Source organism: Aythya ferina (genome assembly GCF_964211825.1).
Source record: "Aythya ferina genome assembly, chromosome: 31".
Classification (NCBI taxonomy): domain Eukaryota; kingdom Metazoa; phylum Chordata; class Aves; order Anseriformes; family Anatidae; genus Aythya; species Aythya ferina.
The window spans coordinates 2,013,871-2,039,791 of NC_140328.1; the positions used below are offsets into that span (position 1 = coordinate 2,013,871).

Here is a 25,921-nt window from a genome sequence, read left to right on the forward strand (position 1 = left end):
CTGTGCCCCAATTTGAGCCCATTGTCTCTCGCCCTTTCCCTGGGCACAACCAAAAAGAGACCAGCTCCATCTTCTCAACACCCTCCCCTCAGATATTTTTAGACATGGATGAGGTCTCCCCTCAGTCTCCTCTTTTCCAGGCTATACAGGCTCTGTTCTCTTGGCTCCAGTCCTCTGATCATTTTGCAGCCTTCCTCTAGACTCTCTCCAGTAGTTCTCTGCCCCTCTTCTACAGGGAATCCCAGAACTGGGCACAAAATGCTTTGTGTTCCATGTAGGGAAGTGATTCCTTCCCAGGAGCTCTCGCCCAGAGAACAAATTCCCTCTCCCTTGCCATCACCACCCCACACACACCTCTCTTCAGTCACACATCCCCACGCTCAGCCTCACCTGCGGAGCTGCAGAAGTCCTGGGTGGTCACGCCAGCACCTGCACCTTGGGGCACAGAGGGTTTTGCTTAGAGGGAGTGAGAGCTGGGTCACCCACACACTTGTGCCCATGTCCCTGCTGCTGGGTCCTTGCCATGTCCTCACTGCTGTGTCCTTGCCCAGCTCATGACACTCATCCCACTTGCCCTGCCATAGGCTCATCAATGCACAGGGCAGACCTTGCAGCATCCCTGGCTCATCCAGCATTCATCCACATCCACAGCCCTTGCTCTCTGTGCCTGAGCCCTGCACAGCCCCATCTCTGCAGCAGAGGTGGTGCTACAGGGACAGGGGGACTCCTTGAGATCAACTCTCTCTCTCTAGGGGCTGCCTTGGAGGAGAGGGAACACTCCCGTGAGGGACCCACCCCAGAGCCTGCTGCAGCACACAGCTCCAGCCTCAGCACAGCCATGTGGTGGCAAGTGCCTCCGTCCCTTCTCACCCCTCCAGCCTGGGGATGTGTCTCACCAGGGACATCCAGGATTTGGCCAACACTGAGGGCAGAGCTCACATGTTTCTTCTCATTCAACGCCTCGTACCCACATGTATATCTTCCTGCGCTTCTTGACGTGATGTTCAGGACCAGGGAGTAGCTCAACTGCCCTTGCTGGGCTTTCTGGCTGTACGCCTCCATCCCATCCTTGCAGATGATGATTCGTCTTACATGTGACGCCACAGAGAGTATACACTGGAGCACAACTGTGGTACCTGGCTGAGCAGAAGTTGAGTTCATTTGGAGAGCAGGAGCTGGGAGATCCCCTGCAGGAGACACAGCAGTGAAGGGCTGCCATAGGGCAGAGCTCACAGTGGTTGGGCTTCCAAGTGCCCTGGGTCTGGGAGGGAAGGACTCACGAGTACCTGGGGAGCTGCAGATGTCCTGGGAGGTCATGCTGCCACCTGTACCAAGGGGCAGAGAGGGATTTGCTGAGAGGAGCAGTGTCCAGGCTCATCCTGATTTCCCTGCTCCCATATCCCCCCTGACCAAACCCTCACTGCTAAGCAGGCATCATTACATCTGCGTGTTCTCAAGCTGTATCTCTTCAATATGCCCTCAAACAATGCCACTTCCAATCCCATTTTGGGTGGATGTCTTGTTCCAGGTGAATCCCATATCTCCTTAAAAAATTCAGCAGTCCTAGAGTCTCAGAACAACACGCCAGAAAATTTATGGTGCTGGAGAAGCGTGCCCCTTGCTCAAATGTGTATTATACTTGGAGAAAGCCATCCCCATCCTCCTTTCCCCAGAGCAACTCTGCCCCACACTGCTGCATCACTGCCCCACACACGCTGTCCCCATCCTCCCCTCTGCCCACCACTGGCCTGTCCTGCCCCCACCAGCAGCTCTCCAGCCCTCAGCCCCCACACCCAGCAATGCCCCAACTCACAGAGTGCCAGCAGCAGGACGGCAGTGCCAGAAGGAGACAGCCTGACCCATGGTGCCTGCCCCAGCATCTTTTGGGGCGCTGCTTTTGCGGAGCAGCGTCTGCTTCGTGTTTCTGCTTTGCTCTGAGCCTGGGACGGTGGGGCAGAGGCTTGCGGTTCAGCTGGGGGCTGTGCTGTTAGCTTTCTGTGGCCACCTGAGCCTGGCCCACAGCCAGAGGCTCTCATCAGAGGGGGCCTTATCTAAGAACCTGCTACATCCGCTGCTTTTGTTGAGCCCCCACTGTTTTTTCTCTCCTCTCACACACTGCAGCATACACTAGTGTCCCTGTAAAGAGCTCCTGCCACTTGTCCCCACTCGGATTTGCTCTCTTCTGAATACGTCACTCTGCTTCTCTTCAATGTCTACACAAATGATGGCATCAGGGGAATCCTGCACCAAGGCCAAAGTGATGCCAGTGCTCTGGGGCAGTTGCCAAGGCTGTGGGCAGATTTCTCCTTCATCCTGTTGGTGAATCAGCTGATGAAGAACTCTCAGGGAGTCTCAGCTGGGGCCATAGTGCTACCAGCACAGCACTTTGGGAGTCATCTGCACCCACACTTTGACCCTCATGCGACCACACAACAACCAGGAAAGGCAGAGGCTTCGTGTTGAAGGCACCTGAGCTCCCCCACGCTGCTATCTCAATTCCCTTCCTCGAAGGAAGGCGCTGAGCCAAGGGAAGCAGAGCAGTGACAGCACATCCCTTAGGCATGCTTCCCCAGCTGTCTTGAGACCAACGGCAGCGGGAGTCTGACAAATGTGTGGGGGTCATGCTCTTAGCATGAGGGAGCAGACTGGGGACAGCATGGAGCCCAGGAGGACATCAGAGCACCATGGGGACAGGGACGTCTCCAGGCTGCCTGGCAACACTGGCAACCTGGCTGCATCTCTCCAGGAGGAGGGTGATGATGGGGGCAGACAGCAGCAGGAGCAGGCTGAGGGCAGAGCGCAGGATCCAGACCTCCAGGGGCATGGCTGACCCTGGGAGAGAAGAGGAACACAGTGTGGCCAAGGCAAGCCTTGGAGGACGGCTGTGCCAGGAAGGGCTGATGAGCAATGTCTCACCTCTGGAAGGGAGCTGGGCCTTGTGTGAGGGGCTGCTGCCTGTGGGAGACATGAACATGCTGTGAGTTTCTGGATCTCTTTGCTGGGACAATCCCAGATACTGAGCAGACCCTAAGCTCGTGTCTTGCTTCCTTGAATACATGGTGAGCATTAACAACCGAGCTCATGTAAATTCCCATACAGAGGTTAGTAAAAGTGTGAGGGAGAGCTTGGAGCAGTAGTGGCACAGGCCAGGGCCTACTGATATCCCCAGCCCTTGATTTTTTTTACATGGGCACTGCAGAGCCCCATGTCTCACCAGCGGTGCTACTGCAGGTACAAGGTGTCGTGGTTCCGCTCGAGTGGGCAGCCAAGCTGCACCACAGCCGCTCTCTCACTCCCCCTCCTCAAAGAGGAATGGGGAGAAAATATGTGAAAAGGGCTCAAGGGTTGAGATAAGGACGAGAAAAATCATGCAATAATTATTGTAACGGGCAAAACAGACAGCATAAGAAGATGGTAAGATTTATTGCTCATTACTAACAAGCTAGAGAAGTGAGAAACAAAGGAAAGAAACCAAAAGCACCTTCCCCCCCATCCACCCTCTTCCTCTTCCTCCCCCCGAGCGGCACAGGGGAACGGGGGAATGGGAATTATGGTCAGTCTACAGCGCTTCTTCTCCGCTGCTCCTCCGTCACTCTGTGGGTCCCACCCACGGGATGCAGTCCTTGATGAACTGATCCAGCGTGGGCTTCCCACAGGCAGCAGCTCTTCAAGAACTGCTCCAGATATGGGTCCGTACCACGGGGTCCATCCCTCAGGAGAAAACTGCTCCAACCTGGCTCCCCTACGGGCAGCAGCTCCTGCCAGGTCACCTGCTCCTGCGTGGGCTCCTCTCCACAGGCTACAGATCTGGCCCAGAATCTGCTCAGGCAGGGGTCTTCCACAGATGGCAACCTCCATCGGTGCAGGGCCACCTGCTCCACCGTGGTCTCCTCCACGGGCTGCAGCGTGGAACCCTGCTCCACCATGGTACTCCATGGGCTGCAGGGGGACATCCTGCTTCACCATGGTCCTCACAGGCCGCAGGGGACTTCTGCTCCGGCACCTGGAACACCTCTCCCCCTCCTTCTACACTGACCTTGTCACCTGCAAGGCTGTTCCTCACACCCTTCACTCTCCCAACTGCTGTGTGGCGCAGCGTTTTTTTTCCCTGTCTTAAATATGCTCTCACAGAGGAGCAAAACAACATCACTTATTGGCTCAGCTCTGGAAAACAATGGGGCCCTTCCCAAATATGAGGCAGCTTCTAGATCTTTCTCACATAAACCACCCCTATGGCACCCTGCTACCAAAACCTTGCCACGTAAACCCACTACACAGGGGAACTCTTGAGGCACTTCTCCATCCAGGGTCTCCTGTGGAGTAGGGGGAACACTCCCAAGGGGGAATCACACATGAGCCATGCCCTGTATGATGAAGCACACAGCTCCAGCTTCTGCACTGTCCACGTCCCACTGACCCCACAGCCCTGATGAAGCGTCGTGTCTCATCTGGCACAGACAGGGTCCAAGGAGTACTGAAAGGAGAGCACCCAAACTGACTGAGGACTGGCCATGAGGACACTGAGCATTCCCTTCATTCCCAGGGAAGTCTGTGGTCTATCAGAGCCTGGATCAGAGACATCACCAGGACACTCATCAGCCTGCTCTGCTTCACATACTACTATCTACCGACAATATTGCAGACAGCTGTGGAGGAAGCTGCGTCCTGTAGTCTGAGGGGAATGAAGAAAGCTTTCAAGGCCTTGGGACGGTTGGTGAAAGAGTCTGTAGTACAAGTCCCTTTCTCTTCCCTCCATCCTTTCTGGGGTGGTGACATTGTGTGGAATAGAAGGATCTGGTCCATAAATGCTTGGCTCCGTGACTGGTGCTACAGGCCCAGCTTTGGGTTATTTGGTAATGGCTGGTGTTATAAGACACCAGGCCTGAGAGGAATACTTGGGAAAGGTTTATCTCACAGAGTCCAGAGGGTTCTGTGACAGCAATTAGCAGGGCTCATTTGGAGAGCTTCTAGCTACATGTATATCCGCAGGGGGATGGGGTTGTAGTAGGGCTTGTACCAGCGGAGCAGTGCCCCCACAGAGATGAAGACCAGGAGGCCTCCCACCCATCTCGGGGTGAAATCATCATGCTCAGCTCCTTCCCTGAAGTGCCTAGACACCGATGCGTGTGGCATGGGGAATAAGCAGGAGGAGTTAGAAATCTGTGTTTGGTCAGAAGACTGAGATCTGGTGGCAGTTACAGGGACATGTTGGGACAGCTCACATGGCTGGAATGTGGTCATGGATGGCTATGTCCTGCTCAGGAAGACAGGCCAGCAAGGTGAGGTGGCGGAACTGCTCTTCAAGTGAGAGAGCAACTCCATTGTATTGAGTACTGTCCAGGGGCAGATGAGGAGCGAGTTGAGAGTCTGTGGGTGAGAATTAAGGGCAGGCTGGCATGGGGGATGCTGTTGTGCGTGTCTGTTACAGACCACTAGACCAGGATGAGGAAGCTGACGAGGCCTTCTACAGGCATCTGAGAACAGCCGCTTGATCACAGGCCCTGGTTATCACGGGAGATTTCAACTACCCTGACATTTGCTGGCAGGCTTATTCAGCCAGTCACCCACAGTCCAGGAAGTTCCTCCAGTATTGATTCCTCCAGTGCATTGATGATAACTTCCTGATGGAAATGGTGAACGTGCCAACTGGGAGAGGAGTGCTGCTAGATCTTGTCAAAAACAAGTAGGGGTTGGTTGATTCTGAATCACAGAATCACAAATTTTAGGGGTTGAAAGGGATCTCAAGAGATCATCGGGTCCAACCCCCCTGCCAATGCAGTTAGCCTACAGCAGGTTGCCCAGGTAGCCATCCAGACAGGAATTGAATATCTCCAGAGAAAGAGAGTCCACAAGCTCCCTGGGCAGCATGTTCCAGTGCTCTGTCACCCTCACTGTGAAGAAGTTCTTTCGCATGTTGGTGCGGAACTTCCAGTGCTCCATTTTTTGACCATTGCCACTTCTCCTATGCCCAGAAACAACTGAAAAGAAGTTGGCCAAATCCCACTGTCTCCCACACTTAGGATATTTGTATACATTGATAAGGTCTCCTCTCAGCCTCCTCTTATCAAGGCTGAAGGTAGAGGGCAACCTTGGTTGCAGAGACCATGAGATGGTGCAGTTCAGGACCTCATGTGGCAGGAACAGAATACCAAGCAGAATCGCAACCCTGGACTTCAGTAGGGACAACTTTGGCCTTTTCACGCAATTGCTAGAGGAAATACAAGGGAAGTGTATTTGTAGGCTTTTCGTTGAAGTCTATGATATCTGGGAGGGTTTCAGAATAACTGTTAACTATTACGACTATTTCACTGGACACTATGCAAGTCTCTGATATCTGGCCAGGAGATTAAGGAGAAGGAGAAAGCTGAAGAACGACTCAAAGACAAAGCTTGCAGGGGATGCTGCACAAGTCTCTGACATCCGGCCAAGTTGGACAAAGCAGAAGGACAAGAGGGAGGAAGACTAGGAGCCTTCAGCATGAGAGACCCCTAGAGGGACCACCAGAGACTGATACGCATGCTCCAGTAGGAGGGTTTGGATTCCGGAAACTAATTATAATAACCCTGTTTTTTCAGAAGTAGTAATGAATATATATTATGCCTAGGAGCATAAAAATCAGCTGCTTGATGTAACTGGTGTGCGTCTTGGTGGAGCAGAGACTCCCGGCACACCCAGCGCTGTTTGCTTACCTCTATTCCTTTAATAAATTGTAAACGTTGATTATAGTCCTATTTTGAAGACTGAGCCATTTATTACAACAATAACAATAACAATAATGATGATAATAGTACGACTGGCTGGCAGAAGGGCTCAGGCTGCACAGCATTGCACAAGCAACAAGAGTACAGGGGCTGAGCATCGGCAGCGGATGCAGTAGTGGAAGGGACAGAAATGTATTTGGGAGAAGCTGTACATGCTTCCTAGCTTCTTGGAGAGCTGCAAAACTACGAGACAAATCTGGCAAAGGGAAAAGGGCCAGGAGGCCATGTAGGAAGAACACTGCCCTTGAGATACAGATAAAAACAGCAAGAGTTGCGGTGTGTGAGAGGACAGAAATAACAGTGGGGGCTCAACAAAAGCAGCGGATGTAGCAGGGGCTGAGACAGGTTACTCATTGATGAGCCTCTGGCTGTGGGCCAGGCTCAGGTGGCCTCAGAAAGCCCACAGCACAGCTCCCAGCTGCACTTCAAGCCTCTGTCCCTCCATCCCCAGCTCACAGCAAAGCAGACACCTGAAGCAGACGCTGCTCCCCAAAAGCAGCAACCAAAAAGATGCTGGGGCAGGCGCCATGGGCAAGGCTGTCTCCTTCTGGCACTGCCGTCCTGCTGCTCGTGATCTGTGAGTTGGGGCATTGTTGAGTGTGGGGGGTTAGGGCTGGAGGGCTGCTGCTGGGGGCAGGATAGGCCCGTGGTGGGCACAGGGGAGGATGGGGACAGTGTGTGCAGGCAGGTATGCAGCACTGTGGGGCAGAGTTGTTTGGGGGAAAGCAGGACGCCATGACCCCTCTAAGCAAAGCTGTCTCTGCCCCATGCTGCAGGTGCTGGCGTGACTACCCAGGACATCTGCAGCTCTCCAGGATTTCGGGAACATGGAGGTGGGTCACAAAAATGACCTTGTCCTATGGAAAGAGATGGGAAGAGAGAAGGGGTTATTCCCTCACAATTCCCCCTGTAAGCCCCAAGAGAGCAGATTCTTCCAGCCTTGGCATGCACTTGGTTTTGTCACCCAGCAATCACTAACGCTTGCCTGGGGAATCCTTCTGCCTTCTCTCCAGGTAACAACCAGGCTCCAGTCCTGTACCTCAACACTTCCAGAGCCAAGGAGGGGGAAATAATTTTCTTTCAGTGTGCCATTGATTGGCAGTTTCCTGCCACACGAGTTGTCTTCTGCAAGAATGGGCTGGAGGAGTTCAGCCTGCAAGCCCAGCAGGGCAAGGTCATCTACGCTCTGGTCCTGAACATCACCTCCAGAAGTGCTAGGACGTATACGTGTGGGTACCAGCAAAAGAACAAGAAAAACAGGGTGAGAAACTCTGCTCTCAGTGCTCCCCGGACCTTGTCTGTGGCAGGTGAGACACAGCCCCAGGGTGGTGAGGGTAGAAGGTTTTGGAAAACTGCTGAAGCTGGAGCTGTGTGCTGCAGCAGGCAGGGCATGGCTCTGGGGTGGTTCCCCCTCGGGAGTGTTCCCTCTCCTCAGAGGCAGCCCCTACAGAGAGAAAGCTGCTCTCAAGCACTGTCCCCATCCCTGCAGCAACACCACGGCTGAGGCATGGGGCTGTGCAGTTCCTATGCAGAGAGAGCAAGAGCTGGGGATGTTGATGGACCCTGGGTTGAGCCCGGCATGTTCCAAGATCTGCCCTGTACATTGATGAGCCTATGGTTGGGGAAGTGGTTTGATTGTCATGAGACAGGCTATTGCCTGTACATCAGCAACAGTGTGGGATGGTTCCAGAAGGGAGAGCACAGTGGTGCTGGTTTGAGACACAGAAAGGTGCCTGCTCAGAAAGAACAAACAGGAAGAAAAAGGACTCGCGTGTGGCGGTGTGTCAGGTCTTGGCCCCACTAAGAAAAACCCCTTTTGACCCAAGACGCAGGTGCTGGTGAGACCACTACTGATATCCAGAGCTCCACAGGTGAGGACAAGCGTGAGGGTGTGCCGGTTACATGGGCATGTCCTGCTCCCTGCCTCTCCCCATCACACCCCGCTGCCCTCACACCCTCTGTCGCCCGGTTCCCCATGCCTGGCTCCCACACACTCTCCCCACAGGCACAGTGCTGGCAGTGGCGGCCGTCAGCCTCGTCCTCCTGGCTGCAGGCAGCTGGTTTGCCATCAGGAAAGGTGAGGGAGTGGGGGAAAGTGGGGGGAAAGGCTGAGGCCGTAGGGGTCCTGCTGCGGGGCTGGGGCAGTGGGAAGGGCAGTGGGGTGAACCTGGGGGTGCACAGCTGGGGCTGGTGCCTGGGGGCGATGGCTGTGGGCAGCCCAGATGGGGAGGCTGCTGAGGGAGCTGGGGAGCTTCAGCCTTCATCTTCCAGCCCCAAGATGGGAGCCAGGGCTGGGCAGCACCTTGGCCTGTGCACCTCAGCCCCTGTTCTTCTTGCAGGTGCCTGCAGAGGGAGATGCCCAAGGTGAGCACCAAGGACTCCTGGCTGTGGGGTTTGCAGGAGGGAGTTGGGGGCATGGTGGGGCCCTGGGGTGCTCCTTGGCCAGGGGCAGCGTTCTCTGTGTGTGTGAGGCTGCATTCCTTGTGCTGGAGCACGGAGGACAGGGTTTGTCAAGGCGTGGATTTCAGCTCAATACCTCATGTAGGAAAGCACCGCCCAAAAGAGTCTCTCACAGTGCCTCTTGTCCACAAATGCACACTCCAGAATGATTCCATTCCTCTCCAGGCATCAGCACGTTGACAGACCACAGATGGAAGACACCAACTATGGTGACATCCAGTGTGAGTACTACCTCCTCCCTTGGGGGAAGACACATGCCCCTCTGACCATGGTCACCCCTGCTTATACATTCCCCATGCGATCCCACCACTTCGTTTCCCACTGGGACATACAAAATCCCTGCCCGTTCATCAAGGGCAGGTTTCTCTCCAGCACCTCATGTCCTGCTTCTTCCTTGCATGCTGATCGTGGCTGCTGCCTGCAGAAGGGACATGGCAGCATCCCAGTGCTCCCAGGGACAAAGCCCATTTGCTTGGGGGGTCCTTCCACACCAGCTCCGGCCCCAGGCTGCATTTCCCCCACTCCAGCCTCTGCGTTTGTCCTTTCTTCAGTTTCCTGTCAGAGGAATTTCTGCTCAGAGAAGCAAAAAGCACCACGTAGCAATGAAGGATGTGGCTCCTTGCCCTGGTGGGGAAAACATTTTAGAGCTTGCTCTGAAACCACAGGCAGCAGCCAAGGGAGGATGTTGTGGTTGGGTGACAGGCTATAGATATATCCCCACCCTACTTGCACCTCGCTCATGTTGCAGCATGACCTTGGTTTTCCACGCCTGCACAGAGCAGCTCGCAAGGTGTACTGGCTGTGCAAAGAGAGGAGATGCCACAGAAAGCTGGAAATACACCAAAACCTCAGCATCTCTGCTCCATCTGCTCTGCATAATTTTCATCCCAGATCAGGGTGATGGGAGAGGAAATGTGGCCAGGCATTGAGAGCTGACCACAGGCAGCTGATGCCCAAGGTCAGTGTGAGTTTCAGCCCTCCAGCAACAGGCAGCAAGGGCTCATGGTGTGTATTTTTTGCTCCCACAGACTCCACCATCGCCCACGTTCGACGGGACAGGGTGAGTTGTGGCACAGCTGTGCACAGCTCCTTTCTGCACTCCTGCAGCCTCGTGCCTGCTCATTGTGCAGGGCTCACAGTCAGCAGCTGAAGTAACAGGGTTTCTTTTCCCCCTAAAGCCTCCTCCCGTGCAGCACATGAGAAACACCATGACATATGCCACGGTGACCCGCACCCAGATCAGATAGCGCTACCACAGGGCAAGGGCACAGGAGCCTTGCCCACAGCTACCTTTGCTCTGTTCAAGAGGGTTTGTGCAGCCATAACGCGGGGCTGGGAGTGCACTTTGGTCTTCTTTGTTTGTTTTTTTTTTTTTGTCACAGGGAAGGGCTGTGAGTGTCTAGCCAAGACAATATGGGACTCACACCTCCATCTACAAGACAATAATACTTCTAAAATATATGAGCTATACCAAATCTTACTGTGAGTGTATTGATTTTTTCTGAATGAAAGGAAACCTCTCGCTGTTCTCAGTGGATGTCGTGTACACCTAAGTTGCATTATAATGTCATGGGGGTGTTATTCTACCCACCCACGGAGATGCCCATTTGGACCTACATGGACAGATATCACTGCAGCGATGTCCTCGCATGTGTGTGTCAATACTGTGTGCACTGCAGATGTGGTTTTGCTTTAATGACAAATAAATATCTCTGACTTTGTGTTCCTGATGTCACCTCCGTCTCATGCACCCATATCAGAAATGTGATGGAGCAGACAGACAGACACCGAGACACAAAGGGGTGGTAGTGTCGATCTGAAGGGATGTGAAGAGCCTTGCACACAGACCTTACTGAGAAGAACTACACCAGCTCCTTCCTGTTTGGGGTGGCTTTATTCAGAGCTCGCAGATCAGCACGGCTTTCCCCAGTGCTCTCTGCCTCTCTCAGAGAACCAGCTGCATCGCCTCTCCCTTGCTCAGCTTTTGGCATGCAGTGGGTGTTGAGAGCAGTTGGATTGAGAGAGCTGCAAAACACAAGGGAGAACAAGGAGTGGCCTTGCTGTGGCGGTGCCCACCATGGGAAAATGCTGGGAGCATGCAAGGAGAAGGATTCAGCCAGAGCACAGCCACACAAAGCTCACAGACTTCTGCCATCAGATGAACTTTTGGCTTGCATTTGCTCTCCAACAGCCTGCCCTCTCGCAACCATCACGTGCACACTTAGCCTGGAAGGCTGGGCTTGGGCTGAACTCACCTTCACTCTGCCCATCTCATCCACGTTGGCATCTGGAGGGAGAACCTGAGTTAGTGTCCAGCCACACGCAGCAGGCAGGGCTTTCCCGCCCCTCACAACAGTTGCCCCCATGGTTACAGCTTGCCATGGCAAAGGCATCAGCACTTCACACAGTGCCTAGAGAAGGGTGAAGAAGGGACTGGCACTTACAGAAATGGCTGGGGTCAGCAGAAGAGTCTTGAGCACTACCAGCACCACACAGAGGCATAGAGAGAGGAGAGAAAAAATGTCCTGAAGGTCTGCAGCACCACTGCCACGAAGAAGCACAGGGCCATTTGGGCCATTCCCATGGATGATGCTATAATCCTTCCAGGATTCAGCTGAAGTCCACCCCACAGCAAGCCACTTCTCCCATGCCTTCTGCACAGGGAATGCAGTGACACAGAAGGACAAATCTGCCCCTGGCCGTGCAGCACCCCAGGGCCCTGCCATGCCCCCAACTCCCTCCAAAAAAAACCCACAGCCAGCAGCCCTTGGTGCTCACCTTGGGCATCTCCCTCTGCAGGCACCTGCAAGAAGAACAGGGGCTGAGGTGCACAGGCCAAGGTGCTGCCCAGCCCTGGCTCCCATCTCGGGGCTGGGGGATGAAGGCTGAAGCTCCCCAGCTCCCTCAGCAGCCTCCCCAGCTGGGCTGCCCACAGCCATATCCACCAGGCACAGTCTGCCCCAGCTGTGCACCCCCAGGTTCCCCCGAACTCCTCTGCCACAGCACCAGCCCCCAACAGGACCCCAATGGCCTCAGCCTTTCCCCCACATTCCCCCACTCCCTCACCTTTCCTGATGGCAAACCAGCTGCCTGCAACCAGGAGGACGAGGCCGACGGCTGCCACTGCCAGCACTGTACCTGTGGGGAGGGCGTGCGGGAGCCAGGCATGGGGAGCTGGGGAACAGAGGGTGTGAGGGCAGCGGGGTGTGATGGGGAGAGGCAGGGAGCAGGACGTGCCCATGCAGCTGGCACAGCTCCTGCCTGGTAAAGCTCCTGCTTGTCCCCATGCCCTGGGGAAGGCAGCCCACTCCCCATGCTCAGACCTCTGGGGGTGCAGGAGGGAATCACTCACCTGGGGGTGGTGGACTTGCTGGGGAAATCACCACATTGCCTGGCAGGACAAAAGGACACGCTTAGTGTCTACAGTGCACCCAGATCCTTCCCAGAATGAGCCTCAGCCCCATGGCCACATCCCCCCATCGACAGCCAGCACCAACCCCAGGGAAGGTATAAAATGCCCGTGGCTGTTGTGCCAACATGGGCCCCATGGATCTGCTGTCTAAATTCCTTCGTGTTTGGTTAACTATAGCTTGGCCAAGGTGTGCCTGTCAATTAAATATGGCATCACCACTCTCATCTTTCTGTGATTCTGGGGGCTAGAAGATCACACAATCACAAAATGGCCACTGATGGAAGGGACCTCTGAAAGTCATGGAGTCCAGCCTTCCGCTGAGCAGGATCAGCTAGGACACCCTGCACAGAATGGCATCCAGGTGGATTTGGAATATCTCCACAGGAGACTCCACAGTGTCTCTGGTCAGCCTGTTCCAGTGCTCTGTCACCCTCCCAGTAAAGAAATGCCCCTCGTATTCAGATGGAACTTTCTGTGCTTCAGTTTGAGTCCATTGTCTCTCGCCCTTTCCCTGGACACAAGCGAAAAGAGACCAGATCCATCCTCTCAACTCCCTCCCCTCAGATATTTATAGACATGGATGAGGTCTCCCGTCAGTCTCCTCTTTTCCAGGCTAAACAGGCTCAGTTCTCTTGGCCGCAGTCCTCTGATCACCTTTGCAGCCTTCCTCTAGACTCTCTCCAGTAGTTCTATGCCCCTCCTGAACAGGGAATCCCAGAACTGGACACAAAATGCTTTGTGTTCCATGCAGGGAACTGATTCCTTCCCAGGAGCTCACACACAAAGAACAAATTCCCTCTCCCTTGCCATCACCACCCCACGCACACCTCTCTTCAGTCACACATCCCCACGCTCAACCTCACCTGGGGAGCTGCAGATGTCCTGGGTGGTCACGCCAGCAGCTGCACCTTGGGGCACAGAGGGTTTTGTTTAGAGGGAGTGAGAGCTGGAGCACCCACACCCTTGTGCCCATGTCCCTGCTGCTGGGTCCTTGCCATGTCCTCACTGCTGTGTCCTTGCCGTGCAGGCACCTTGTCACCCCTACGTCTCAGTCCAGCACCCCTGTGGTCTTCTCCCTTGGTTCAATACCATGTCCCTTTCAGCTGGTTTGATGTTCCACGCAGAGGTCTCCAAATACCTAAGAACTCCAATATCTCCCTGTTCTCACTCTAGAGTTCCAGACCCATTTTAAGAGCCAGAAATGTAGAGTTCTTCTTCACACATAGGTAAATGCCAAGCTTATGACAATCTCCACTTTTCTCCTGCCATAGGCTCATCAATGCACAGGGCAGATGTTGAAGCATGCCCCATGCTCCGTATTTGGAGCAGAGGTGGTGCTGCAGGGACATGGGGACCCATTGGGAGCTGCTCTCTCTCTCTAGGGGCTGCCTTGGAGGAGAGGGAACACTCCCATGAGTGAACCACCCCAGAGCCTGCTGCAGCACACAGCTCCAGCCTCAGCACAGCCATGTGGTGGCAAGTGCCTCCGTCCCTTCTCACCCCTCCAGCCCAGGGCCATGACTCACCAGGGACATCCAGGATTTGGCCAGCACTGAGGGCAGAGCTCCTCCTCTGTTTCATCTCATTCCACTCCTGGTACCCACAGGTATATATTCCTGCAGTTCTTGACGTGATGTTCAGGACCAGGGAGTAGCTCAGCTGCCCTTGCTGGGCTTTCTGGCTGTACACCTCCATCCCATCCTTGCAGATGATGATTCGTCTTACATGTGACACCACAGGGAGAATACACTGGAGCACAACTGTGGTACCTGGCTGAGCAGAAGTTGAGTTCATTTGGAGAGCAGGAGCTGGAAGATCCCCTGCAGGAGACACAGCAGTGAAGGGCTGCCATAGGGCAGAGCTCACAGTGGTTGGGCTTCCAAGTGCCCTGGGTCTGGGAGGGAAGGACTCACGAGTACCTGGGGAGCTGCAGATGTTCTGTGAGGTCATGCTGCCACCTGTACCTGGGGACAGAGAGGGATTTGCTGAGAGGAGCAGTGACCAGGCTCAACCATATCTCCCTACTCCCATATCCCCCCTGACCAAATCCTCACTGCTAAGCAGGCATCATTACATCTGCGTGTTCTCAAGCTGTATCTCTTCAATAACCTCTTGAACAATGCCAATCCCAATCCCCGTTTTTGTGGATTTATTGTTCCAGGTAAATTCCATATCTCCTTAAAAAATTCAGCAGTCCTAGAGCCTCAGAGCAACACTCCAGACAATTTATGGTGTTGGAGAAGTGTGCCCCTTGCTCAGATCTGTATCATACGTGGAGGAAGCCATCCCCATCCTGCTTTCCCCAAACAAACTCTGCCCCACAGTGCTGCACGCCTGCCCCACACACGCTGTCCCCATCCTCCCCTCTGCCCACCACGGGCCTGTTCTGCCCCCACCAACAGCCCTCCAGCCCTCAGCCCCCACATCCAGCAATGCCCCAACTCACAGAGCACCAGCAGCACGGCAGTGCCAGAAGGAGACAGCCTTGCCCATGGTGCCTGCCACAGCATCTTTTCGGGTGCTGCTTTTGGGGAGCAGCGTCTGCTTCAAGTTTCTGCTTTGCTCTGAGCTGGGGACGGTGAGGCAGAGGCTTGCGGTTCAGCTGGGACCTGTGCTGTGGGCTTTCTGAGGCCACCTGAGCCTGGCCCACAGCCAGAGGCTCTCATCAGTGGGGGCCTTGCCTAAGAACCTGCTACATCCGCTGCTTTTGTTGAGCCCCCACTGTTTTTCCTGTCCTCTCACACACTGCAGCACACACTAGTTTTACTTGTATCTCAGGGGCAACATTGTCTCTGTAAAGAGCTCGGCCCCTTGTGCCCACTCAGATTTCCTTTCTTCTGACCACATCACTCTGCTTTTCTTCAATGTCTGCACAAATGATGAGGACGTGAGTGGAATCCTGCACCAAGGCCAAAGTGACGCGAGAGCTCTGGGGCAGCTGCTGTGGGCAGATTTCTCCTTCATCCTGTTGGTGAATCAGCTGATGAAGAACTCTCAGGGAGTCTCAGCTGGGGCCATAGTGCTGCCAGCACAGCACTGTGGGAGCCATCTGCACCCACACTTTGACCCTCATGTGACCACACAACATCCAGGAAAGGCAGAGGCTTCGTCCTGAAGACACCTGAGCTCCCCCACGCTGCTCTCTCACAGTCCCCTTCCTCAAAGGAATAGGGGAGAAACTCTGGTGGAAGAAGACTTTTGCAGGCCCCGGGCCAGAGCTGCAGACTGTGGAGAGGAGCCCACGCAGGAGCAGGAGTCTGGGGGGAGCTGCTGCCCGTGGGAGACCTGTAATGGAGCAGGTCTTCAAGAGCTGCTGCCTGTGGGAATCCCATGCAGGATCAGCTTGGAAGGACGGCATCCCGGGACAGGAACCCCCCACTGGAGCAGGGGCACAGAGTGAGTGTGGAGAAGCAGTGTAGATGAAGTGTCATGGACTGACCACAGCCCCCTTTCCTCCTTTCTTTACACCTTCTGGATGGAGGAGGTGGAAGACTGGGGATTTGGGGGAACATATATATATATTTTTGTTTGCCAAATACATGTATGTTCGAATTACCAAATGCCTTCCTTGAATATGTCTGTACTATCAAATCCGGCCTTAAGGAATGCCATGTTGCAGAAGGCAGGGGCAGGGGCTGCAGCAAGGAAGGTGTCCCCTTGGTGAAGGAGGATCAGGTGGGGCAATGCTTCAGCCAACTGAGCAGAGAGAAGGCCGTGGGCCCTGCTACGAGGCACCCCTGAGTGAGTGCTGAAGGAGCTGGCAGATGTCATAGTGAGGCCACTCTCCATCATCCTTGATGGGTCAAGGCGAGTGGGAGAAGGGCCCAAAGACAGGAGGGAAGCAAACGTCACTGCTTTTCCAGAATGGCAAGAAGGAGGACCTGGGGAAGTAGAGGCCAGTCAGATCGCCTCCATCCCTTGGAAGGTGAGGGAGCAGTTCATCTGGGAAAGCATTTCCAGGCACCTCGAGGACGAGCAAATCATCAGAAGTAGTCAGCAGGTATTCAACAAGGGGAGGGCATGCATGGCTAAGCCAACAATCCTCTATGATGAAATGAGTGTCCTGGTAGACAAGGGGAGAGCATGCATCTTGCCTGCCTGCACTTCAGGAAGGCCTCTGACAGTGTCTTCCCTAAGATCGTCACAGACAAACTGTTGATGTCTGAGCTGAAAGAGCAGAGGTTAGGGTGGACTGAAAACTGATGGAAGGGCTCAACCCCAAGGCGGATGATCAGTGCTGCAAAGTCTAGTTGAAGGATGCTAATTAGTGGTGTAAAACAAGGATCCAAATGCAGTCTAATTGCCATTCAATATCTGTATCACTCTTAGGATGCTGAGGTTACCCTCAGCAAGTCTGCAGCTGACACCACAGTGGGCATTCACTCACCAGGGAGGGCTGGAGGCTGTATGGGAAAGAGGGAGTATCTCCTTGCAAGCAACTCTGTATATGGGAATGAGAGAGTAGCTCCTTGCACCTAACTCTGTATATTCCCTTCCAGGAAGAGTCTCCTGGAGGCTTGTGCTGCGAAACATGCATGCACGGGCCTGAAGGAAGGTGTGGGACATGTGTGTTGATTGGGGTTGGAGAGGTGAGGGAATTTCCTTGCAGTAAGGAGCCTGAAACCCACATCCCTTCCTGCTCTGCCTCCAAGCAGGTCTTGCTGAGTTTTCACCCCATGTTCTTTTCCCCTGTTGCCTCCATGCAGCCTTGCAGCCTCACGTCTGCCAGCTGAGCAGCTCCTCTCCTGCCTGCACCCATCTTATCCCAGAGTCCCCCGCTGCACACCAAGGTCCCAGATGTCAGCACTGGGAGCTGCAGAGAAGGGACACCTTGGCTCCTTCCAGGTCTGTGCAGGAGTTGCTGTGGGAAGTCTAAAACCCTGATCAAGGCTGGGGATGAGCTGTGGGTGTGGGGGCCAGCCATGCTGAGACCCCATCCCCACCTGCCCTACAGCTGGATGTCCCCGTTTACAATGTCCCTGCTCAGGGCTGTCTCCTGGGCATGGCGTGATGACAACCAGAATCCCCGGCAAAGGGATGGATGGGTGTGGGGTGGAGACGGACAGACATGGCCAACCCCTGGACCTGTGCATGGCCTCAGACACCCTCAGATCTCAGGCACTTTTCCATGCCCCTTCTGCCAGGGCAATGTCAGTAGGTTAGGGGAACTCTTGTGTGTCAGAGCAAAGGGAACAGCAGCTCCCTCACAGGAAACATGGCCCCACATAACAGTCGTAGGTCAACTCTCCAAGCTCTGCTCACTGGCTTCCCTCTCAAGGGAAGGGCCCTGCCACGTATCCTGCTTCACCCATTGCTTTTGTTGAGTGCCCACTGTTATTTCTGTCCTCTCACACACCGCAGCATGCTCTGTTTTTCTGTTTTTACCTGTATCTCAGGGGCAGCATCTTCCTTGCAAAGCCCTCCTGCCTCTTGTGCCCATTGCGTTTTGCCTTCTCCTGACCAGGTCACTCCGCTTTTCTTCGATTTCCATACAAATAGTTGTGCCAAGGGGAATCCTGCACCAAGATCAAAGTGACTTCAGAGCTCTGTGGCGGTTGCCAAGGCTGTGGGCAGATCTCTCCTTCATCCTGTTGGTGAATCATCCTATGAAGAACACTCAGGGAGTCTCAGCTGGGGCCATACTGCTGCCAGCACAGCACTGTGGGAGCCATCTGCACCCACTGCTCTTCAACTCTCTTCGGCATGACTGCCCATCACTCTTCTGTTTACACTTAGAGGATCATGGGCTCATAACTCTGACAGCCTAGCTCCCAAAGTCCAGAGGATGACCTCGGCTTTCTCCTGGTCTTTCCTACCAGAGGCTTCTGGCCAGGCCTTGTTCCCCGCCTGCAGTGAAGCACCAGAGGGACAGCCGGGCCTGTGCGCATGGGCCCAAGGGCTCCCACCACAGCCTTTTGGACATCCACTTCATCTCTTCCCACTTCAAAGTGCTCTTTCACAGTACTCGATAGGGAGGGCTCAGAAGTTCACTACAACCTGCAATATGCCTTCTCCAGAAACCCACAAGGCCAAGGAAAACTTGTGGTTCTTTCTTGTTAGCTGGTGGGCACACAGTTCTTACCTCATTGACCTCACTCACTGCGGAGCAGCAATGTCCGCCTTGCCATTTTGCAGTCCAGTTTCACATTTCCTGGGCAGGTCCCTTGATCTTGCTCTGCTCAATAGCAAAACCAGCATTCAGGAGAATTTGAATGACTTTCTTCCCTTTCTCAAGAATTCCTCTGCTTTGCTGCCCCATGTGAGGATGCCATCAATGCACTTCAGGTGCTCAAGGGCTTCACCTTGTTCCACAGCCATCTGCATTTCTCCATGGCAAATGGCAGAGCTGCTTTTGCGTCCCTGGCACCATCCATTGCAGGTGTGCTGGACGCCTGCCAAGGGAAAATAACCTGTGGCCTGCACTCTGATGCTGTATTGGGGTTCCATGGCTAGGGTTTGGTAGCAGGGGTCTGCAGCAGTGGTCTTGCTGAGAAGCCCAGAAGCTGCCTCCTATTTGAAAAGGGCCAGTGTCAGACTGCTCCAAGGGACCTGCTGCAGGCCAAAGATGAGCCAAAAATTGATGTTGACTGTACCTCTATGAGAGCATATTTACGGAGGAAAGAAAACCTGTTGGACATCAACAGGTGGCAGAGGGAGGAGTGAGAACCAGCTGTGCAGGCACCAAGGTCAGTGCAGCAGGAGGGCAGGAGGTACTCCAGACATGCAGCACAAGTTCCCCTGCGGCCTGTGGAGAGGCCCCTGGTGGAGCAGGCTGTCCCCCTGCACCCATGGGTCCCACATGGTGCAGAACTCCTTGTTGCAGCCCATGGAGGAGCCCTCGGTGGAGCAGGTGGCTGTGTCCTGGAGGAGGCTGTGGCCCATGGAGAGGCTCTGCAGGAGCAGGCCCCAGGCTGGATCTTCAGCCCATGGAGAGGAGCCCACGCAGAACCAGGTGGTCTCGTGTTGTCTTAAGGGGTGTAGCTGATTAACCGTTATGGGTCTGGTCGGATTCATGGTACTGAACTATCACAATCACAGATTCACCAATACCGCATTAACCATTAGGCACCTGGTTGGATTTAGAGCACTGAACTACCATGGTAGTTCACCAAAAACGTATAACCACCCTTAGTGTAGTTGTGTTTAATGAGAACTATTGTAATAAATGACTAAGTACCAAGTAGGATTACAATATTTACAACTTATTTAATGGATAGAGGTAAGCAAACATTGCTGGGTGCGCTGGGAGTCTCTGCTCCACCAAGACGCACACCACTTACTTCAGGCATCTGTTTTTTATGCTCCTAGGCTCCTATATATTCACTACTACTTTGAGAAAAGGCAGGGTTATTATAATTAGTTCCCAGAATTCGAACCCTCCTACTGGCGCATGTGTATCAGTCTCCGGTGGTCCCTCTGGGGGTCTCTTGTGCTGAAGGCTTGTAGTCTTCCTCCTAGGCATTTTTTCTTGTCCTTCTCCTTTGTCTATCTTGGCCATATGTCAGAGACTTTTTCAGCGTCCCCTGCAAGCTTAGTCTTTTAGTCGTCCTTCAACTTTCCCCTTCTCTTAAATCTCCTGGCCAGATACCAAAGACTTGCATAGTGTCCCATGCAATAGTCATCATAGGTAGCAGTTATTCTGAAATCCCGTTGTTCTCTTATCCCATATTCACACAAATTACTGGAACATTCCTTTGTAAGATACAAGAGCTATATGCATTAACCACCCTGTTTTTCTTAGACTTGTAGTTATACAAGAGTATGAAAGACAGAAGGTCACATTTCATCATATCATGTGGCCCGAGGATTGTTCCATATTGACACGAATCAGATGAACACATTTCACACTATCATGGGTAGGAACAATGCATTCAAGTGTGATTTATTACAGCAACAGGTACATAGGTTCTTTGGATTGCCAGCCATAGTTACTGTCTGCAAAAGCAAGCTAGCATGCCTGAAATACGCAGGTGACACAGGTGCGCAGCCTGGAAATTAATGCGTTAAAAGGCACAAAGACTCTATAGAGATTTCAAAGTTTCCATGGAGACACACAGTATAACCAAGTGTTCAAATCTCACCCAAAGGCATCCCAATGGGGGCAGAGGGTGGAAGAGAGGCTCAGCCCATCAACTGATCCCAGGAGTCAGGAGGTCCTTAGGATGGTGTATTCCCTTGGGGTGATATCTCCCCTTACAGTGGTGTCTTCCCCAACATCCCCTCTCTCTTAGGCCAATTAATATTATTTTCTATTTTTTAGGTGGAGCTTGAGTGACTCTAGTCAAGCATATCTTAGTTATGATTGGTGAAAAGTTATGCTGTCTCCGTTTAAAGTAATAGGCTCTCAGAAACTCACAGTGAATGCTCAGTGAGGGGTAGTTGCACATTGGAGGCACCACCTTGGGCACAGCGAGGTGCTGGAGTTATGCAGGAGCTGCAGAGCATGGCTGCCTGGGGGTGCAGCTGTGAATTCATCCCCTCGTGTTCTCCCGGTATGCAGAGGAGGATCCCGCGATGGCAATGTGATTCTGTGGGCAGGGGGCAAAGCAACGTGGGTGCTGGTGTTGAACGCAGCTAGGAGGGTGCACGATGCAGTGGCAATCCTTGATATGAGCAGAGAGCAGGGTCTGAGCCAAGGGAAGCAGAGCAGTGGCAGTACATCCCTTGGGCATGCTGCCCCAGCTGCCTTGAACCCAACGTCAGTGGGAGCCTGGCCACGGTGGGGGTCATGCTCTGAGCATGCGGAAGCAGGCTGGGGACAACATGGAGCCCAGGGGGACATCAGAGCACCATGGGGACAGGGACGTCTCCAGGCTGCCTGGCCTCGTGGGCACCGTGGCTCCATCTCTCCAGGAGGAGGGTGATGATGGGGGCAGACAGCAGCAGGAGCAGGCTGAGGGCACAGCGCAGGATCCAGACTTCCAGGGGCATGGCTGACCCTGGGAGAGAGGAGGAACACAGTGTGGCCAAGGCAAGCCTTGGAGGACGGCTATGTTGGGAAAGACTGATGAGGAATGGCTCACCCATGGAAGGGAGCTGGGCCCTGTGTAAAGGGCTGCTGCCTGTGGGAGACATGAACACTCTGGGAGTCCCTTGACCTGTGAGTTGGGGCAATCCCAGATGCTGAGCAGACCCTAATCTCTTGTATTGCTTCCTGGAGCAAATATCCAAAATGAACAATCAAGCTTGTGTACTTTGATTTTCATAGGTTCATAAAGTTTAGAGGGAAAGCTAGGAGCAGTAGTGGCACAGCCCGGGGTCCATCGACATCCTGAGACTATGTTTTTTATGCATTGCCCCTGCAAAGGCCCAGGTCTGCAGCAGAAGTGTTCTGCCCTCTGTCCATCCCTAGCCATTTTTGGTTGGTTTATTTTTCCAGGGAGAGGTCCCTGGATCACTGAACACTCCAATATCACTCCTTTAGCAATATGGCTCCAGCCATAGTTTTAGTGTCAGAAATATTGTCCCTTCACTCACACGTACATTACGGCTCAGCTCATAACAATTACTCTACTTGCCCTGCCATAGGCTCATCAATGTACAGGGCAGACCTTGGAGCATCCCTGGCTCATCCAGCATCCATCCACATCCCCAGAATTGCTCTCTGTGCATGGGCTCTGTACAGCCCCATGTCTGCAGCAGAGGTGGTGCTGCAGGGACAGGGGGACCTGGAGGTCCTGGGGGTGCAGGAGGGAATCACTCACCTGGGGGTACAGGAGGTGCAGGAGGGAATCACTCACCTGGGGCTGGTGGACTTGCTGGGGAACTCACCACATTGCCTGGCAGGACAAAAGGACACGCTTAGTGTCTACAATGCACACAGAGCCTTCCCAGAATGAGACTCAGCCCCATGGCCACATCCCTCCACTGACAGGCAGCACCAACCCCACGGAAGGCATAAAATGCCCGCGGCTGTTGTGCCAACTTGGGCCCCCATGGATTTGCTGTCTAAATTCCCTTGTGAGTGGTTAAGTATAGCTTGGTCAAGGTGTGCCTGCCCATTAAATATGGCAACAGCACTCTCATCTGTCTGTGATTCTGGGGGCTAGAGGATCACACAATCACAAAATGGACACTGATGGAAGGGACCTCAGAAAGTCATGGAGTCCAGCCTTCTGCTGAGCAGGATCAGCTAGGGCAGACTGCACAGGATGGCATCCAGGTGGGTATGGAATATCTCCAGAGGAGACTCCACAGCATCTCTGGTCAGCCTGTTCCAGTGCTCTGTCACCCTCCCAGTAAAGAAATGCCCCTCATATTCAGATGGAACTTTCTGTGCTCCAATTTGAGCTCGTTGCCTCTCGCGCTTTCCCTGGACAAAACCGAAGAGACACCAGCTCCATCCTCTCAACACCCTCTCTTAAGATATTTGTAGACATTGATGAGGTCTCCCCTCAGTCTCCTTTTTTTCCAGGCTAAACAAGCTCAGTTCTCTCAGCTCCAGTCCTCTGACCATCTTAGTAGCCCTACTCTAGACTCACTCCAGGAGTTCTATGTCCCTCTTGTACTGGGGACCCCAGAATTGCACCAAAATGCTTTGTGTTCCATGCAGGGAAGTGATTCCTTCCCAGGAGCTCTCACCCAAAGAACAACTTCCCTCTCCCTTGCCATCACCACCCCACACACACCTCTCTTCAGTCACACATCCCCACGCTCAACCTCATGTAGGGAGCTGAATATGTTCTGGGTGGTCACACCAGCAGCTGCACCTTGGGGCACAGAGGGTTTTGTTTAGAGGGAGTGAGAGCTGGGGCACCCACACACTTGTGCCCATGTCCCTGGGCTGGCTCCTTGCCATGTCCTCACTGCTGTGTCCTTACACAGCTCATGACACTCATCCCACTTGCCCTGCCAAAGGCTCATCAATGCACAGGGCAGACCTTGGAGCATCCCTGGCTCATCCAGCATCCATCCACATCCCCAGCCCTTGCTCTCTGTGCCTCGGCCCTGCACAGAGGTGGTGCTGCAGGGACACAGGGACCCCTTGAGAACAACTCTCTCTCTCTAGGGGCTGCCTCTGAGGAGAGGGAACACTCCCGTAAGGGAACCACCCCAGAGCCTGCTGCAGCACATAGCTCCAGCCTCAGCACAGCCATGTGGTGGCAAGTGTCTCCGTCCCTTCTCACCCCTCCAGCCCGGGGACGTGTCTCACCAGGGACATCCAGGATGTGGCCAGCACTGAGGGCAGAGCTCCTCCTCTGTTTCTTATTCAACGTCTGGTACACACATGTAAATACATGTATTCCTGAGATTCTTGACGTGATGTTCAGGACCACGGAGTAGCTCAGCTGCCCTTGATGGGCTTTCTGGCTGTACTGCTCCTTCCCATCCTTGCAGATGATGATTCGTATTACATGTGACACCACAGGGAGAATACACTGGAGCACAACTGTGGTACCTGGCTGAGCAGAAGTTGAGTTCATTTGGAGAGCAGGAGCTGGAAGATCCCCTGGAGGAGACACAGCAGTGAAGGGCTGCCATAGGGCAGAGCTCACAGTGGTTGGGCTTCCAAGTGCCCTGGGTCTGGGAGGGAAGGACTCACGAGTACCTGGGGAGCTGCAGATGTCCTGGGAGGTCATGCTGGCAGCTGTACCAAGGGGCAGAGAGGGATTTGCTGAGAGGAGCAGTGTCCAGGCTCATCCTGATTTCCCTGCTCCCATATCCCCCCTGACCAAATCCTCACTGTTAAGCAGGCATCATCAAACCTGCATATTCTCAAGCTGTATCTCTTAGATAACCTCTTGAACAATCCCAATACCAATCCCATTTTGTATGGATTTCTTGTTCCAGGTAAGTTCCATATCTCTGTAAAGAATTCAGCAATCCTAAAGCCTCAGAGCAACACCCCCAGACAATTTATGGTGCTGGAGATGTGTGCCCCTTGCTCACATCTACATTATACTTGGAGGAAGCCATCCCCATCCTGCTTTCCCCAAAATAACAATGCCCCACAGTGCTGAACACCTGCCCCAAACACACTGTCCCCCATCCTCCCCTCTGCCCACCACGGGCCTACCCTGCCCCCAGCAGCAGCCCTCCAGCCCTCAGCTCCCACACCCAGCAATGCCCCAACTCACAGAGCACCAGCAGCAGGATGGCAGAGCCAAAAGGAGACAGCCTTGCCCAAGTCGCCTGCCCCGGCATCTTTTGGGGCGCTGCTTTTGGGGAGCAGCATCTGCTTCGAGTTTCTGCTTTGCTCTGAACTGGGGACAGTGAGACAGCAGCTTGCGGTTCAGCTGGGAGCTCTGCTGTGGTCTTTCTGTGGCCGCCTGAGCCTGGCCCACAGCCAGAGGCTCTCATCAGTTGGTACCTTGCCTTAAGAACCTGCTATACCACTGCTTTTGTTGAGCCCCCACTGCTGTTTTCTGTCCTCTCACACACTGCAGTACACGCTAGTTTTACTTGTATGTCCCTGTAAATAGCTCCTGCACCTTGTCCCCACTTGGACTTACTCTTTTCTGAACACGTCACTCTGCTTTTCTTCAATGTCTGCACAAATGATGAGGACATCAGTGGAATCCTGCACCAAGGCCAAAGTGACGCGAGAGCTCTGGGGCAGCTGCTGTGGGCAGATTTCTCCTTCATCCTGTTGGTGAATCAGCTGATGAAGAAGTCTCAGGGAGTCTCAGCTGGGGCCATAGTGCTGCCAGCACAGCACTGTGGGAGCCATCTGCACCCACACTTTGACCCTCATGTGACCACACAACATCCAGGAAAGGCAGAGGCTTCGTCCTGAAGACACCTGAGCTCCCCCACGCTGCTCTCTCACAGTCCCCTTCCTCAAAGGAATAGGGGAGAAACTCTGGTGGAAGAAGACTTTTGCAGGCCCCGGGCCAGAGCTGCAGCCCGTGGAGAGGAGCCCACGCAGGAGCAGGAGTCTGGGGGGAGCTGCTGCCCGTGGGAGACCTGTAATGGAGCAGGTCTTCAAGAGCTGCTGCCTGTGGGAATCCCATGCAGGATCAGCTTGGAAGGACGGCATCCCGGGACAGGAACCCCCCACTGGAGCAGGGGCACAGAGTGAGTGTGGAGAAACAGCGTAGATGAAGTGTCATGGACTGACCACAGCCCCCTTTCCTCCTTTCTTTACACCTTCTGGATGGAGGAGGTGGAAGACTGGGGATTTGGGGGAACATATATATATATTTTTGTTTGCCAAATACATGTATGTTCGAATTACCAAATGCCTTCCTTGAATATGTCTGTACTATCAAATCCGGCCTTAAGGAATGCCATGTTGCAGAAGGCAGGGGCAGGGGCTGCAGCAAGGAAGGTGTCCCCTTGGTGAAGG

At 53.9% G+C, this 25,921-nt stretch overlaps 3 protein-coding genes and 1 long non-coding RNA gene across 10 annotated transcripts in view; 2 read left to right on the forward strand and 2 right to left on the reverse strand.

Annotated features, from left to right (window-relative positions):
- LOC311425505 (uncharacterized protein) overlaps nucleotides 1–1,930 on the reverse strand; it is a 43,665-nt gene extending 41,735 nt beyond the window's left edge. Inside the window, exon 1 of the mRNA XM_084501455.1 lies at nucleotides 1,814–1,930. The gene's annotated coding sequence lies outside the window, so the exon portion shown is untranslated. The remainder of the gene's footprint in view (nucleotides 1–1,813) is intronic.
- A 5,221-nt stretch (nucleotides 1,931–7,151) lies between these two features.
- LOC311425477 (uncharacterized protein) overlaps nucleotides 7,152–25,921 on the forward strand; it is a 28,788-nt gene continuing 10,018 nt past the window's right edge. Inside the window, exons 1-4 of one of the 2 annotated variants that reach the window (XM_084501388.1) lie at nucleotides 7,152–7,338; nucleotides 7,538–7,594; nucleotides 7,775–8,068; nucleotides 8,588–8,632. In XM_084501388.1, coding sequence (XP_084357514.1) covers nucleotides 7,272–7,338; nucleotides 7,538–7,594; nucleotides 7,775–8,068; nucleotides 8,588–8,632 — 463 coding nt within the window. In that variant the 5' untranslated portion in view covers nucleotides 7,152–7,271. Of the gene's footprint in view, nucleotides 7,339–7,451; nucleotides 7,671–7,774; nucleotides 8,069–8,587; nucleotides 8,633–25,921 lie in introns of those variants that run through there. The other variant, XM_084501377.1, reaches the window with a different exon arrangement.
- Nucleotides 8,433–10,756, forward strand: LOC311425507. The gene is made up of 4 exons (XR_014686354.1): nucleotides 8,433–8,838; nucleotides 9,387–9,442; nucleotides 10,250–10,281; nucleotides 10,400–10,756. It is a non-coding gene; the product is annotated as an uncharacterized lncRNA (long non-coding RNA).
- Nucleotides 11,097–24,888, reverse strand: LOC311425493 (uncharacterized protein). 6 transcript variants are annotated; one of them, XM_084501433.1, is made up of 9 exons: nucleotides 24,711–24,888; nucleotides 14,553–14,597; nucleotides 14,160–14,453; nucleotides 12,574–12,612; nucleotides 12,288–12,395; nucleotides 12,000–12,024; nucleotides 11,666–11,700; nucleotides 11,477–11,508; nucleotides 11,097–11,246 (listed from the first exon to the last, which is right to left on the reverse strand). In XM_084501433.1, the coding sequence occupies exons 1-9, from the start codon at nucleotides 24,775–24,777 to the stop codon at nucleotides 11,199–11,201; spliced, it is 693 nt and encodes a 230-aa protein (XP_084357559.1). In that variant the 5' UTR covers nucleotides 24,778–24,888; the 3' UTR covers nucleotides 11,097–11,198. The 6 variants fall into 6 exon arrangements, 5 of the variants coding, with proteins under 5 accessions (XP_084357559.1, XP_084357560.1, XP_084357562.1 ...); XM_084501434.1 differs by lacking the exon at nucleotides 24,711–24,888 and adding an exon at nucleotides 15,080–15,260; XM_084501436.1 differs by lacking the exons at nucleotides 12,288–12,395; nucleotides 24,711–24,888 and adding exons at nucleotides 13,497–13,541; nucleotides 15,080–15,197 and having other exon boundaries at nucleotides 14,553–14,591.

What these genes read in the sequence shown, in the direction of transcription:
- LOC311425493 (XM_084501433.1), bottom strand. Translation starts at nt 24,777, where the DNA reads ATGCCGGGGCAGGCGACTTGGGCAAGGCTGTCTCCTTTTGGCTCTGCC. An exon ending in CTGGTTTGCCATCAGGAAAG is followed by an intron (nt 12,025 to 12,287) that starts GTGAGGGAGTGG and finishes TTCTTCTTGCAG; the next exon opens with GTGCCTGCAGAGGGAGATGC. An exon ending in TGCAGAGGGAGATGCCCAAG is followed by an intron (nt 11,701 to 11,999) that starts GTGAGCACCAAG and finishes TGGTGCTGGTAG; the next exon opens with TGCTCAAGACTCTTCTGCTG.